Consider the following 16,024-nt stretch of genomic DNA (forward strand, 5'->3'; position numbering starts at 1 on the left):
TATAAGAAAAATTATAGTAACTTTTGGTAGTGTTTGAATATTAATGAGCAGGACTGGTTATGTGTGAAGATAAGGATGCACATGATCCCTGGCTGATGGAACAGGAGCTGATGCAGTAATTGTTCTAGAAGTGCAGTTGCCATGGAAAAAATGCTGAGTTAAGAAAAAATAAATCTGAAATATTTATTAATAGATTTCAGAGAAGGATAATGTAGAGTGTGTCAAAGTAATTTACACTTTTCTAACAGTTGGTAATGTTTAAAAGAAAAATTCATGTTCTGTGTTATTTCATAGAAACATACAAAATAGAAGCAGGAGGAGGCCATTCAGCCCTTCATGCCTGCTCCGCCATTCATTCTGACCATTGCTGATCATCCAACTCATTAGCCTGGCTCCACCTTCCCCCCTCAAGGCCACACCTGGAGTGTTGGTCAAAGGCCCTGTATAATTGTAGCAAGACGTCCCTGCTCCTGCACTCGAATCCTCTTGGTATGAAGGTCAGCATACCATTTGCCTTTTTTTACTGTGTGCTGTACCTGCATGCTTGCCTTCAGTGACTGGTGAATGGGAATGCCCAGGTCTCGTTGCACATTTCCCTATCCTAATTTATGGCCATTCAGATAGTAAACTGCCTTCCCGTGCTATCGAAGTGGATAACCTAAATTACACTGCATCAGCCATTCATTTGTCCATTCACCTAACTTGTCCAAATCACACTGAAAGATCTCTGCATCCTCCTCACAGCTCACTCTCCCACCCAGCTTTGTGTCATCTGCAAATTTAGAGATATCACATTTAGTTCTCTCATCTAAATCATTAAGATATATAGTGAATAGCTGGTGTCCCAGCGTTGATCCTGTGGTGCCCAGTAGTCACTGCCTGTCTTTTGGGAAAAAACATTTATTCCTACTTTTTGTTTCCTGTCTGCCAACCAGTTTTCTATCCACCTCAATACACTGTCAACCCCATGTGCTTTAATTTTACACGCTAACCTCTTAGGTGAGACTTTGTCGAAAGCCTTCTGAAAATTCAAATATACCACATCCACTGGCTCCCCCTCATCAACTCTACTAGTTGCATCCTTAGTCTTTCCCTGCAGTCCTGCCTCACTGTTTTGTCTTCCTGATTTTTGAGATGATTAATGTGCTTTCACCAGACGACACTACAAACAAAAAAAAAGTAATTTGATATACAGAATTTGAGTACTGCTGAATAAGACATGTTGTCGAAGCTTTTCGTCTTGCACTCATCAGGTCAATTTGCAAGAATACCAAATGTAAAGATAACAATTTATACTTCATAAGAAGACAGTGCTGATTTGTTGGCAAGTGGACTCTGATTGATAGACGCATTGCCGCAGAGGATGAACCAGTTAACAGATGGCAGACAGTTAACTGCCAAGCCTTGTTTAATTGAAACCAAGCAGATTGACTCTGATTTGTCAAGGTATTGCTCTAGGGAATGCACCCACGAATGGGTGTTGCCTATTGTGTTTAGTTGAAGCAGGTGGGCAAAATTTTGAGACCAAGTCCCTCGCGAGTGTAAATGATGATGTAGGTGCAAAATCTCACGAGTTGGGAAACAAGATTCTCACCAGGAAGGTCTTGTTTCCTGGTTTGTTCTGCACCTTGCCAGTGACATGACGAGGATCCCGCCTTTCATTTCAATATTATTAATGGCCCTCCCTGCCACATGATCACCCCTCACTGAATATTTACATCTTGCCAACATGATGTCATGTCGACAATGTTTGCATCAGCGTTATAAGAACGAGTTTCAGTCAAAGGAACCCACTGGGCATGCCAAGGTAAGTATAGCCCCTGGGGAGAAGAGAGTGACGTGCCCAGGCACTGCCCCCGGCACAGCTTGGAAGAAGGCAGGAGGAAGGGCCGGGGGGAGAGCCCCTGATACACCCCTGGTGTGGAGGTAGGCTGATGCTTGTGGGGAGGGGGTGGTCCTCCGTGTCCATGGGGGGAATTTAATTCCTGTGCTGGCTCTATCAGGCCCGCCTCACCAGAGTGAGGTCGTAAACCATGCCCCAGGTTATTTTTGCATGAAGTACCAGAAAATCTGGTCTGGAAACTCGGCCATGCACCTGGAGATATATACACACAGGTTTTCAATAAAAACCTGACTGTCTGAAAATTTTGGTAAAGATGTGCGGGTTAGGTTGATTGACCATGCTAAAATTGCCCCTTAGTGTCCTGAGATGCGTAGGTTAGAGGGATTAGTGGATAAAATATCTAGGGATATGGGGGTAGGGCCTGGGTGGGATTGTGGTCGGTGCAGAGTCGATGGGCCGAATGGCCTCTTTCTGTACTGTAGGGCTTCTATGATTTCTATGATTTCTGCACATTCTTTCTGTCTGCAAACAGCAGGGACCTGTGCATTAATGTATGTTGCTTCCAGCACGTGCATGTGAGCCACACTGCAAGCCAGATTGATAATAAATTGGTTGTCAGTGTAATTCTTAACACACTCAGGATTGTTTTGCAAATGTTGTCCAATCACAGAATCATCTAATGTTGGACACTGTGTTTCGAAGTTTTGCAGGCATAGGCTGGTTGGATATGGTCGGTACCTTATCTGTCGTGAACCATCGAAAGGACTGGCTATTTCATACGATCTGCCAGTCTTTGGAATATGTGGTCTGCATACCTGCACACTGGCACTGAAATTCATTTGTGTGATCAGCAGAATGTCTTGTTGGCTTGATGGCAACATCCTGTTCATGTCAAACACCACTCGTGTTGCTACCGCACTGTAGCATTGTGAAATGGCTAACTTTACCTATTGCTCAGATGTTTGAGATTTTGAGTGCAGGATAAAAAGCTCCAACAGCGTGTTTTTTTTTCAACAAAAATCAAATGTAAGAAAAGAAGCTTGCCAACATCTTCATCCCTCCAGAAAGACCTGACATTCTCCTTCACTGTGCCAGCCAACTGTATCTAAAATAATTCTTGGGCTTTCTCCCTCATTATTTTATCTCGGAGCCCATTCCATGAAGGAGAACTTTGTGACAGTAGCCTTAAATTAGCCTTTTTGCTCATTTGAAACTGCATCTCTTTGCCCTGCTGTCTTGATTTAGTTTGAGATAATTCACCGAATTTACCATTCCCATACTGTTTGTTGTCTTGTACACCTCTAAGATGACCTTGGATGCCTTGTTTCAAGGCCAAACATCCCAATGTATGCAACCTTTCCGAATCCCTCAGCCCTCTGTGACGTGGTTTGCCCCACTGCTGTCAGTGCTTAAGCTGGATAAACTACCAGAGGCATGGTGCACCCAGAATGCTACTGTACTCTGTTCATGATGTAATGCAACATTCTGTTGGCTTTGTTGACATGGTTGGACATGTTGAATATTAGTCCTATTGGGATCTCTTTCAACATCATCCTTTGCTATTTCCACTGCATTCATGCAGTGTGTGTAGCGCCCCCCCCCCTCCCCCCTCCCATGTGCTGTGTTTCACAATTGCCTGCATTCAAATTAATCTGCCATTGTTCTGTCCACTTTTTGGAATTTCGGAGCTGCCTTCTTCCACTCCATAAATATTGTATCCTCTGTAAATTTGACCAGTCTGCATGGGATTTCTGAATCCCAGTCATTTGTGTAAAATTATAATGTTCCAACACTAATTCCCGGGGTAACCCACTCAGTAACCCCTCCCCATCACCCTGACGTAACTCTTTCGACAATTATCTGCTGTTTTCTACCCTTCAGCCAGCTCCTTTCTTAGAAACCCGACAGCACAGAAAGAGGCCATTCGGCCCATCGAGTCTGCACCGACCACAATCCCACCCAGGCCCTACCCCACATCCCTACATATTTACCCACTAATCCCTCTAATCTACGCATCCCAGGACACTAAGGGCAATTTTTTTTAGCATGGCCAATCAACCTAACCCGCACATCTTTGGACTGTGGGAGGAAACCGGAGCACCCGGAGGAAACCCACGCAGACACGAGGAGAATGTGCAAACTCCACACAGACAGTGACCCAAGCCGGGAATCGAACCCAGGTCCCTGGAGCTGTGAAGCAGCAGTGCTAACCACTGTGCTACCGTGCCGCCCTTTGTGAGCTTGTTTCAGTGTGCTTGTTCTAACAAGAGTATATTTTCAAGGTCTGACCTGCTCCTCCATCTCATCGACGCCACTGTTTTGATCGTCAACTCCCTGTTCCATGTGTGTCCTGTTGTTTTTTTCTTTTCCTGTTTTCCAACTTTATTGGCTGTTCTGAAGTAACATTAACAAAAATGAGCAGCTGCATTTCTTCCTTTTATTTAAGATTTTTCAAGTTAATGTGTTTATTTTTATACTGTTATTTAAAAACAATACTGAATATTGTTTTTAGCGGCATAAAATACAGGCTGACTTATTTTTGTATTCAGTACTCCCCAGTGTTTTACATACATGTAACGCTTGTCATATAAAGAGGAAACTGGGGTACTTTGGTGGAGCTAGTGGATCTTTCAGGAATCATATTGATCATACTTAGCAGAGTGGAAGATCAGAAGGATCTTGGGGTCCGAGTTCATATGACGCTCAAAGCAGCTGTGCAGGTTGAGGCTGTGGTTAAGAAGGCATATGGTGTACTGGCCTTCATCAATCGAGTTTAGGAGTCGTGAGATAATGTTGCAGCTGTATAAGACCCTGGTCAGACCCCACTTGGAGGACTGTGCTCAGTTCTGGTCGCCTCATTACAGGAAGGATGTGGAAGCCATAGAAAGGGTGCAGAGGAGATCTACAAGGATGTTGCCTGGGTTGGGGAGCATGCCTTATGAGGATAGGTTGAGTGAGCTCGGCCTTTTCTCCTTGGAGAGACGAAGGATGAGGGGTGACCTGATAGAGGTGTATAAGATGTTGAGAGGTATTGATCGAGTGGATAGTCAGAGACTTTTTCCCAGGGCTGAAATAGTTGCCACAAGAGGACACAGGTTTAAGGTGCTGGGGAGTAGGTACAGAGGAGATGTCACTCAGAGGGTGGTGGGTGCGTGGAATGGGCTGCCAACAACGGTGGTGGAGGCGGGTTCAATAGGGTCTTTTAAGAGACTTTTAGATAAGTACATGGAACTTAGTAAGATAGAGGGTTATAGGTAAGCCTAGTAATCGCTAAGGTAGGGGCATGTTCGGCACAACTTTGTGGGCTGAAAGGCCGGTATTGTGCCGTAGTTTTTCTGTGTTTCTATGGTTCTATACAATGGTCTGTGTAACCCTACTGTTCATACACGTATATCCCAGAAGTGTAAAAATATATGTTACTGTTGTGCCATGAGGGCACACTGGTTGTGTGTAGGAGGAGGATTCTCAATATCAGGCAGCTAAGTGTCTGACCGTGTCATGCTCAGGTGCTCTGCCACCATATCAGGGTGAAGAAAAATGCAGCCCAGGATCCCTAACTTAAAGTGCCGAATGTCAGTGTTATTTTGGAGCATGTACCACAGCCGACTGAGTGATCACTAAGTGCATTCACAGCAGCAGTATGTAATCTGCTTCATTGTACCAAGTGCCATGTTTCTGTTTTACTGTCAAGGTTATACATTGTGTGTGGCTGTGTTGGATCCCCTTGAGTAGCCTTGCCAAATTGAAGGCATACAGCCCACTGAGAATCATGCAAGTGCTCTGCATCTTGTAGGGTGCTGTTGCGACTGGGATGCTGGATAGCCGTTTGAAGAGGCAGCACTTTCTGATGTCTGATGCCGGGATGCCTTCCTCCGGGTAGCACCTCATCTCAGCACGGACACCTGCCTTCATAATTGTGCTGTGCAATGATGCACTGTCACAGAATCACAAAAAATTTACAGTGCAAAAGGAGGCCATTCGACACATCGAGTCTATACTCTGAAAGAACATTCTCCCTAGACCTGCTCCACTGCCTTATCTCCGCAGCCTTGCACATTCTTTCTTTTCAGATAGCAATCCAATTTCATTTTGAATACCTTAGCTGTCTCCACCTCCCTCTCGGGAAGTTTGTTCCAGACTCCAAACAACCTCTGGGTGAACACTTTTTTCCCCCATATCATTTTTACACTTTTTGCCAATTATTATTAGTTCTTGATGTTGAGTGGAAACAGTTTCTCACTATTTACTCCGACCGTACTTCAGTACCTTGAATACCCCTATTCAGAGCTCTGAAGAAGAGTCATACTCGAAATGTTAACTTTATTTCTCACTCCACAGATGCTTCCAGACCAGCTGACTTTTTCTAGCATTTGGGAAATAAGGAAGGGCAGGTGACAGAAGTATTAGTGAGAGATCACTTTGGGACCAGTGACCATAATTAGTTTTAAGATAGCAATGGAGAATGAGAGGTAGAATCATAGAATCCCTACAGTGCAGAAGGAGGCCATTCAGCCCATCGAGTCTGCACCGACCGCAATCCCACCCATGCTCTATTCCGTAACCTCACACCTGCTAATCCCCGACACTAAGGGTCAATTTAACATGGCCAATCAACATAACCCGCACATCTTTGGACTGTGAGAGGAAACCGGAGCACCTGGAGGAAACCCACGCAGACACGGGGAGAATGTGCAATCTCCACACAGACAGTGACCCAAGGCTAGAATTGAAACCGAGTCCCTACTTTTACCAGCCTTGCCCAGGCCTGTGTATTGTCCATTTCCTCCCCCTATGTGCTGTACTTCGCAATTGGCTGCATTAAATTTAACCTGCCATTGTTCTGTTCGCTTTTTGGAATTTCGGGGATGCCTCTTCCACCCCATAAATATTGTATCCTCTGTAAATTTGACCAGTCTGCATGGGATTCCTGAATCCCAGTCATTTGTGTAAAATTATAATGTTTCAACACTAATTCCTCAGTAACCCCCTCCCCATCACCCTGACATAACTCCTTCAACAATTACCTACTGTCTTCTACCCTTCAGCCAGTTCCTTTGTGAGCTTGTTTCAGTGTGCCTGTACTAACAAGATTATATTTTCAAGGCCTAACCTTGCACAGGTCTGGCCCAAAAATTAAAATTCTAAATTGGGGCAAGGCCAATTTTGATGTTATCAGGCAGGGACTCTCAAAAGTTAATTGGGGGAGTTTGTGGGAAGGCAAAGGGACGTCTGGTAAATGGGAAGCTTACAAAAGCGTGTTAATCAGGGTTCAAGGTAAGCACATTCCTTTTAGAGTGAAGGGCAAGGCTGGTAGAAGTAGAGAACCCTGAATAACTCGGGATGTTGAAGTCCTGGTCGAAAAGGAGAAGAAGCCATATGACATGCATAGGCAGCTGGGATCAAATGGATCCCTTGAAGAGTATAAAGGTTGTTGGAGTAGAGTTAAGAGAGAAATCAGGACTGCAAAAAGGGGACATGAGATTTCTTTGGCAGATAAGGCAAAGGAGAGTCCAAAGAGCTCCTATAAATACATAAAGGGCAAAAGAGTAACTAGGGAGAGAGGAGGGCCTCTTAAGGATCAACAAGGTCATCTATGTGTGCGGAACCAGAAGAGATGAGTGAGATCCTAAATGAATATTTCTCATTGGTATTTACTGTAGAGAAAGGCATGGATAATAAATAGTGATGTTTTCAGGAGTGTACATACTACAGAGAAGGAGGTGCTGGAAGTCTTAAAGTGCATCAAGGTAGATAAATCCCCAAGACCTGATGAAATGTATCCCATTATGTTATGGGAGGCTAGGGAGGAAATTGCGAGTTCCTGGGCAGAGATATTTGAATCATCAACAGCCATAGGTGAGGTGCCTGAAGATTGGAAGGTAGCAAACATTGTGCCTTTGTTTAAGAAGGGCTGCAGGGAAAAGCCTGGGAACTACAGATCAATGAGCCTAACGTCTAAAGTGAGTAAGTTGTCAGAAGGTATTTTGAGAGACAGGATCAACAGGCATTTCAAGACACAAGGACTGTTTAGGGACAGTCAGCATGGCTTTGTGAGTGGAAAATCATGTCTCACCAATTTGATTAAGTTTTATGAAGGGGTAACCAAGAAGGTAAATGAGGGCAGTGCAGTCGATGTTGTCTACATGGACTTTAGCAAGGCCTTTGACAAAGTACTGCATGGTAGGTTGTTGCATAAGGTTAAATCTCACGGGATCCAAGGTGAGGTAGCCAATTGGATAAAAAATTGGCTTAATGACAGAAGCCAAAGGGTGGTTGTAGAGGGTTGTTTTTCAAACTGGAGGCCTGTGACCAGCGGTGTGCCTCAGGGATTGGTGCTAGGTTATTTGTTTATATTAGTGATTTGGATGAGATTTTAGGAGTCATAGTTAGTAATTTTGCAGATGACACCAAGATTGGTTGCATAGTGGACAGTGAAGAAGGTTATGTAGGATTACAATGGGATCTTGATCAATTGGGCCAGTGGGCCGATGAATAGCAGATGGAGTTTAATTTAGATAAATGTGAGGTGGTGCATTTTGGTAGATCGAACCAGGGCAGGACCTACTAAGATAATGGTAGGACGTTGGGCGAGTTATAGAATAAGGAGATCTAAGGGTACAGGTTCACAGCTCCTTGAAAGTGGAGTCACAGGTGGACAGAGTGGTGAAGAAGGCATTCAGCATGCTTGGTTTCATTGGTCAGAACATTGAATACATGAGTTGGGACATCTTGTTGAAGTTGTACAAGACATTGGTAAGGCCTCACTTGGAATACTGTGTACAGTTCTGGTCACTCTATTATAGAAAGGATATTATTAAACTAGAAAGAGTGTAGAAAAGATTTACTAGGATGCTACACGGACTTGATGGTTTGAGTTATAAGTAGAGGCTGGATAGACTGGGACATTTTTCCCTGGAGAGTAGGAGGCTTAGGGGTGATCCTAAAAAGGTCTATTAAATAATGAGGGACATAGATAAGATAGATAGTCAATTTATTTTCCCAAAGGCAGGGGCGTCTAAAACTAGAGAGCATAGGTTTAAGGTGAGAGGGGAGAGATACAAAAGAGTCCTGAGGGGCAATTTTTTTCACACAGAGGGTGGTGAGTGTCTGGAACAAGCTGCCAGAGGCAGTAGTAGAGACAGGTACAATTTTGTCTTTTAAAAAGCTTTTAGACAGTTACATTGGTAGAGGGATATGGGCCAAATGCAGGCAATTGAGGCTAGCTTAGTGGTAAAAACTGGACGACATGGACAAGTTAAGTTGAAGGGTCTCTTTCCATGCTGTAAACTTCTATGACTCTATTTTCTGTTTTTATTTCAGATTTCCAGCATCGGTGGTATTTTATTTTTATAGTGAATTGTTTCACTACATATTTTGGGATTACGTATGCAATTGATATGAGCAAAGTTGAAACCAATTTTTTCTACTGGATTGAATCTGATATTACTTTGTTGACTGTTACCTTTGTTTCTTCCAGATTGATTTACCCCATCCATCCATCCTTCAGGATTCTAGCCTTGGCTGAACCTCCTGTGGTGGGCAGTAGCACTCAGCAATGGCTGGGCTCAGAGCTACTGACTATGTTCCTCTTTCACAGCATAGGATCACTTGCCTTGAAAGAAGAAGTTAACATTCTTACAAAAATGGTAAGCATTGCTAGGGTTCGGACCCTGGTTGCTCCTGTTGGTTCAGGGTTTTGCAACTTCATAGTGTATTTTGTGATTTTATAATTCATGCTTTTCTTGGGTTGAAATAGCCATACTACAAAAAATGAGTCATGCCAAATTGCCCAACCATGTGTAGGTAGCAAATATCAATTAGAATCTGCTTTCTCAATATTTCCAAGCCCTAGACCACTGTGTTTCCACATTCCATAACCCTTCCGATGCATTATACTTTTTTTAAAACATTGTCATTTAAACCGTGTCAAAGTGGATATACTCACTGACAAGTGCACAATGTTTATTGCCATCCAGGACACCAGAGATGCTGAATCAGTCTGTGTCCACATACAATAAGACCTGGACAACTTTCAGACCTGGACAGATAAGTGGCAAATAACATTTGTGCCACACAAGTGCTCGGCAATAGCCATCTCCAACAAGAGAGAATCTAACTATCACCCTTTGACATTCAGTGACATTACCATAATTGAATCCTCCACTATCGACATCGTGGGGTAATGATTGACCAGAAATGTAACTGGTCTAGCCATATACATACTGTGGCTGCAAGTGCAAGTCAGAGGCTAGGAATCGTGCGGCAAGTAACTCACCTAATGACCCCCAAAGCCTGACAGCAACCTAAAGGTAGCCATGATGTGGAGATGCCGGCGTTGGACTGGGGTAACCACAGTAAGAAGTCTCACAACACCAGGTTAAAGTCCAACAGGTTTATTTGGTAGCAAAAGCCACTAGCTTTCGGAGTGCTCCGAAAGCTTATGGTATTTGCTACCAAATAAACCTGTTGGACTTTAACCTGGTGTTGTGAGACTTCTTACTGTGAGCAACCTAAAGGCACAAGGGAATTTTGAAAGGTAACAAATTCAACCCAAGAAAAGCATGAATTATAAAATCACAACCACTCATTTTGGGAGATTACTCATTTCTTAACTGTTATAATTCCTGGCCCAGAAATTAAAGGAGTTGACGGCGTCGATTTTCTTTTCAACCTAACAGCATGGCAAAATTAAACATAAAGGGCGGGATTTTCCGGCCACACACTCCCTAAGATCAGAAAATCCTGCCTGAGGTCAACGGACCTTTGCATGGTTCCCGTGGCGGGCGGGACGGGAAAATTTCACCAAAAGTGTTTCTGATCTTTTTAGAAACTTGAAATATGTTTAATAACAACATCTGGGAACCAAAAGACAACAAGAACACATGCAGCCACCACCCTTATTAAACAGCATATCCTCCAATTCAACATGAGCTACACCATGGGTGATTTGCTTGATCTCCTTGGCCATTGCTCTGAATGAAGGCCATATGAAGATATTGGCCCTGCCCACTGCCTGGAAAGTCATCGGTAAGGTTGCCTGCACCAGTCCTCGAAGCTACAGTTGCATTTTATGTGGCTCAGACAAGTAGTTGGTTGAGCACATGACAAGATGTACCGCCTCCAAGAGCTAGTGGGCAATCAGAGAGTTGGCGTGCTTCAGTCCCAGCAGCAGCAGCAGCACCATGAATGGTGACCACTTTTGGTACTGCAGCAGTCCCTGGAGCAATAACTAAGGTAGGTGGGGTCAGGGCTTGCTTGGTTAATCAGGCATGGGATGGGAGGAGGGGTGATGTTCCGGCAATCCCCATCACTGGGAACTCTGTCTGGCTTGCACGTAATTCTTAGGTCCAATAGGATAGACGGCAGGTAATAGTTGGGCCAATGACTTCTGGTGTAATTTGGACCCTGTTTTGAAGTCATGCACACCTTTTCCATATTTTAATATAATACTTGACAAAACTTAAACAATTTTGAACGCAATGCAAGTAATAGAAACAAAATTTAAATGGGATATAAAAGCATAGCTCATAAAATATTGACAAAATTCAGTTCAAATTTCAACATAACTGCTATCTTTTGTAATGATGTTATACTTGCCTTTATTAGTCGAGGCATAGAGTTTAAGAGTAGGGAGGTTATGACCAAATTACACAACTATATAAAATGCTCATTAGGCCACAGCTAGAGTATTGTGTGCAATTCTGGAATCCACATTATCGGAGGGATGTGATAGCACCGGAAAGGGTGCAGAGGAGATTTACCAGGAGGTTGCCAGTGCTGGAGAGTTTTAGTTATGAACAGCAATTGGATAGACTGGGGGTTGCTTTCCTTGGTGTGGTGGAGACTGAGGGGGGACATGATTTGAGATGTATAAAATTCTGAGGGGCTAGATAGAAAGGAAGAAACGTTTTCCCTTGGTGCAGGAATCAATGACTTGGGGGGGGCATAGATTTAAAGTAATGGGCAGGAGGTTTAATGGGGACGTGAGGAAACACTTTTTCACCCTAAGGGTGGTGGGAGTCTGGAACTCACTGCCTGAAAGAGTGATTAAGGCAGTAACCCTCTTAACATTTAGAAGTATTTAGATGGGCACTTGTGATGCCAAGGCATACAAGACTATGGACCAAATGCTGGAAAATAGGATTAGAATAGTCGGCACAGACATGATGGGCCAAAGGGCCTTTTTCGGTGCTGTATACCTCTATTACTCTATAACGCCATGTATCGATCTGTTTTTCCAGTGCTTCACCTGACCTTCTACTGTCACTATTTTCAATCAGTTTCAGCATTATTAACACAGCATTACCAATATTTATGCTTTCATAGCTATTTACATCTTGTATTTATCATATGCATATCCAAAGTTAATGAAGTCTAAAGTTGCACAATAAGACCATAAGACATAGGAGCAGAATTAGGCCACTCAGCCCATCGAGTCTGCTCCGCCATTCAATCATGGTTGATTTTGTTCTCATCCTCATTCTCCTGCCTTTTCCCCATAACCCCTGATCCCCTTATTAATCAAGAACCTATCTATCTCTGTCTTAAAGCCACTCAATGGGCTGGCCTCCACAGCCTTCTGTGGCAAAGAGTTCCACAGATTCACCACTTTCTGGTTGAAGAAATTCCTCCTCATCTCTGTTTTAAAGGATTGTCCCTTTAGTCTGAGGTTGTGCCCTCTGGTTCTAGTTTTTCCTACTAGTGGAAACATCCTCTCCACATCTGCTCTATCCAGGCCTCGGGGTATCCTGTAAGTTTCAATAAGAACCCCCTCTCGTCCTTCTAAACTCCAACGAGTACAGACCCAGAGTCTCTGCCTTCTGCCAGTCAGCCAATCTCTATCCATGTCAGGATCTTACCCTTACCACCATGGGCTCTTAACTTATTCAACAGTCTCCTATGCGGTACCTTGTCAAAGGCCTTCTGAAATCGAAAGAAATCACGAACACTGGTTCTTCTTTTTCTAACTTCCTTGTTACCTCTTCAAAGAACTCTAACAGATTTGTCAGACATGAGCTCCCCTTGACGATGCTGTGCTGACTCAGTCCTATTTTATCATGTACTTCCAAGTACTCCGCGATCTCATCTTTAATAATGGATTTTATCAACTCCATCCATTTAAATTTAGTTGATTAGTAACTTCTCAGTAATAAACCGGAGGACAAATATTAGAGCCGGAGTTGATATTTCAGTTGTAATTAGTTATAGAATTCAAAGATAACAATATAAAATAACAAAGAAGAATGAATAAGATACTGTTCAAAAAAGGTATCACCTCAGTTGTGAAGATAGATTGGAGAAGTTGTGACTGCTTTCCCTCAAGGAGTGAGGATTGAGAGGAGATTTGATGACATTCAAAATCATGAGGGGTCTGAACAGAAATTGTTCCCAGTCATGAAAGGATCGAGAGTGAGAGGGCACAGATTTAAAGTAATTAATAAAAGAAGCAATAGTTAAACGAAGGGAAACTTTTTTATGCAACAAGTTATTAGGGTTTGGAATACATTGCTTGAGAATGTAGTGGAGGCAGCTAGGTTCAATTGAAGCATTCAAAAGGGAGTTAGACTGTTATCTGAAAAGGAAAAATGTGCAGGGTTACATGGAGAAAGTGGGGATGGGTACACGATGAGTTGCTTATTTGGTCCCCTTCTGCGTCATAACAATTCTGTGATTCTATGAAGGGCTGGGATTTCTCCTACAGTGCAGAAGGAGGCCGTTCGGCCCATCGAGTCTGCACCAACTCTCTAATAGAGCATCTTACCCAGGCCCTATCCATGTAACCCACATATTTACCCTGCTAATCCCCCTAACCTACACATTTTAGGACACTAAGGGGCAATTTAGCATGGCCAATCCATCTAACCTGCATATCTTTGGACAAATCAAGTTCTTTTGACATGCTTAGAAAATTGTTGGTACATGTTGTCTTGTTTTGTCCCTGCAGATTCCACGTGTCCCGAAAGAGGCCGTTGACCAATTATTACATTTTACTCACAAGCTTCGGCAGACCAGTGACCCTACAGTAAGTTCAACTTAGCCAGAAAACTATTCTATTTCTTGCTAGAGCATTTGAGTACAGGAGTAAGGAAGCCTTGCTGGAATTGCCTTGGTGAAACTGCACCTGAATCTTGGTGAAACTGCACCTGGATCATTGTGTGCAGTTTTGGTCTCCTTACCTAAAGAAGGATATACTTGCCATAGAGGGAGTGCAATGAAGATTCATCAAACAAACCCCTGGGATGGCAGGGTTGTCCTATGAAGAGAGCTTGAGGAGACTGGACCTGTATTTTCTAGAGTTTGGAAGAGTGAGAGGTGATCTCATTGAAGCATACAAAATTCTTACAGGGCTCAACAGATAGACGTAGAAAGGATGTTTCCCCTGGCTGGTGGGGGTGTGGGTCTAGAACCAAGGGGCACAGTCTCAGAGTAAGAGGTAGACCATTTAAGACTGAGTTGATGAGGAATTTCTTCAGTCAGAGGGTGGTTTATCTTTAGAATTCTCTTGCTCAGAGGGCTGTAGAGGCTCAGTCATTGAGTATGTCCAAAGCTGTGATCAATAGATTTCCAGATACCAATGATGTAAAGGGATACGGGGATAGTGCAGGAAGATGGCATTGAGGTAGATCAGCCATGATCCTCAAGGCTCAAGGGGCCAAAGGGCCTACCTCAGCTCCTACATTCCCATCTCCTAAAATATCCCTGCCTGAAGGAATTCTTTGTCTCACTGGTGCAAGTTGATCGTTTTTCAGATGGACTGCTTTCCAGAAGAATTTGATCACAGAAATTAAAAGATCAGGATGGAAAGAAGTCTTAGAAAATGAGAAAGTATTGTGTTTCAGAACAGGGATAAAACAAATCTAATATTTACAACGCAAATTATCAAGTCAGCCAGTCACTCTTGTTAGAAGGTGGGCTTGAGTTCCACTCCAGAGGCATGAACACAAAAGTCTAAACTAAAACTTCAATGCAGTACTGTCGGAGGTGCTTTCTTTCCAATGAGATGTTAGCTAAGACCCTGTAAACCTTTTCAAATGGCTTTCAAGACCCACAGCACTATTTCAAAAAATAGCAGCAGGGTTCCTGCTCGTGTATTTAACAGTCTTTAATCACTTGACTAACTAAAAACAGATGAGTGGATCTGATTGCGGTTTGTAGGAGCTTGCTCTGTGCAAATTGGCTGATATTCCATCATTATAGCAGTGACTATGCATCAAAGAATTGGCTGTAAAAAGCTTTGGGATATCTTGAGACCATGAAAGAAATTGTGAGCTTGTCCCGAAACTGTAAAATCCCACCCGAGGTCAATGGACCTTTCTATGGTCCGCCCCTCACCCACTCCAATTCCCGTGTCTGGCAGGGTGGTAAAATTCCAGCCTATATAAATGCAAGTCTTTGGCTGAAATCTTGCTACCGTTTACGCTGGTGGGATCTTATGGTCCTGCTGATGGTGCACCCTGCCATGGATTTCCCGGCACCATAACATCTCGCTGCCAGTAAAACACGTCGCAGATGTGGAGGAAAATCCCGCTCTTTGTTTATGTCCAGAGAGCACTCCAAGGTGCTTTTCGTTTGAATTATAGTCTCTATTTTACAGGAGTATCATTACAGAGTAATCTCAGAATTCTTCTTCAATATTATTTTTGCAGCCTTCAATTCTAAAGTAATCCTGAAAGCTTTGATAAGAGAGATCGCTGCTAACACTGGATCATTTGTTTTCTTTGTTTTTTCAGGCACAGTCTCTGGCTTCATCACTTTCCACACGGCAGTTACTCCGAATCTGCAACCGATTCTCACACTATCCAGAGGAAAGCCTGTACCAAGCTGTAAATAAAGCCTGTCTCTCCAGGTAGCGTGGCATTTTGTTCTTGGCCCTTGTTAACAAGTGCTCACACACTTTGGAGGTCATTATCGAGCTCTTCTCAGTGTTTCCCACATTCAGCTTCACTTAAGCGATGATGGGGAGAAGTTTTGTTTGCACGGTCTGGCAAAACACAGGGAGAAATATTGAACTGGGGGAGGGAGATGCATGCAAGAGGCTGCAATGGAGGCTGTCAAATTTTTCTTCCATTAATTTAAATGGGCGGAGTGTGAGTGGGATCTGAGTATGCAGTGTTGCCCACTCTGCACAATGCCGAGGAGGTACAGGCAATAATCTACTGAGAGTTTTAATGATTAAACTAT

The 16,024-nt window shown here is 43.3% G+C and overlaps 1 protein-coding gene across 1 annotated transcript in view; it reads left to right on the top strand.

Annotated features, from left to right (window-relative positions):
• vwa8 (von Willebrand factor A domain containing 8) overlaps positions 1-16,024 on the top strand; it is a 375,899-nt gene that overhangs the window by 133,074 nt on the left and 226,801 nt on the right. Inside the window, exons 15-17 of the mRNA XM_078232307.1 lie at positions 9,321-9,489; positions 13,788-13,865; positions 15,574-15,689. Of these exons, the coding sequence (XP_078088433.1) occupies positions 9,321-9,489; positions 13,788-13,865; positions 15,574-15,689 (363 nt within the window). The remainder of the gene's footprint in view (positions 1-9,320; positions 9,490-13,787; positions 13,866-15,573; positions 15,690-16,024) is intronic.

This window comes from Mustelus asterias, chromosome 17 (genome assembly GCF_964213995.1).
Source record: "Mustelus asterias chromosome 17, sMusAst1.hap1.1, whole genome shotgun sequence".
NCBI classification, from domain to species: domain Eukaryota; kingdom Metazoa; phylum Chordata; class Chondrichthyes; order Carcharhiniformes; family Triakidae; genus Mustelus; species Mustelus asterias.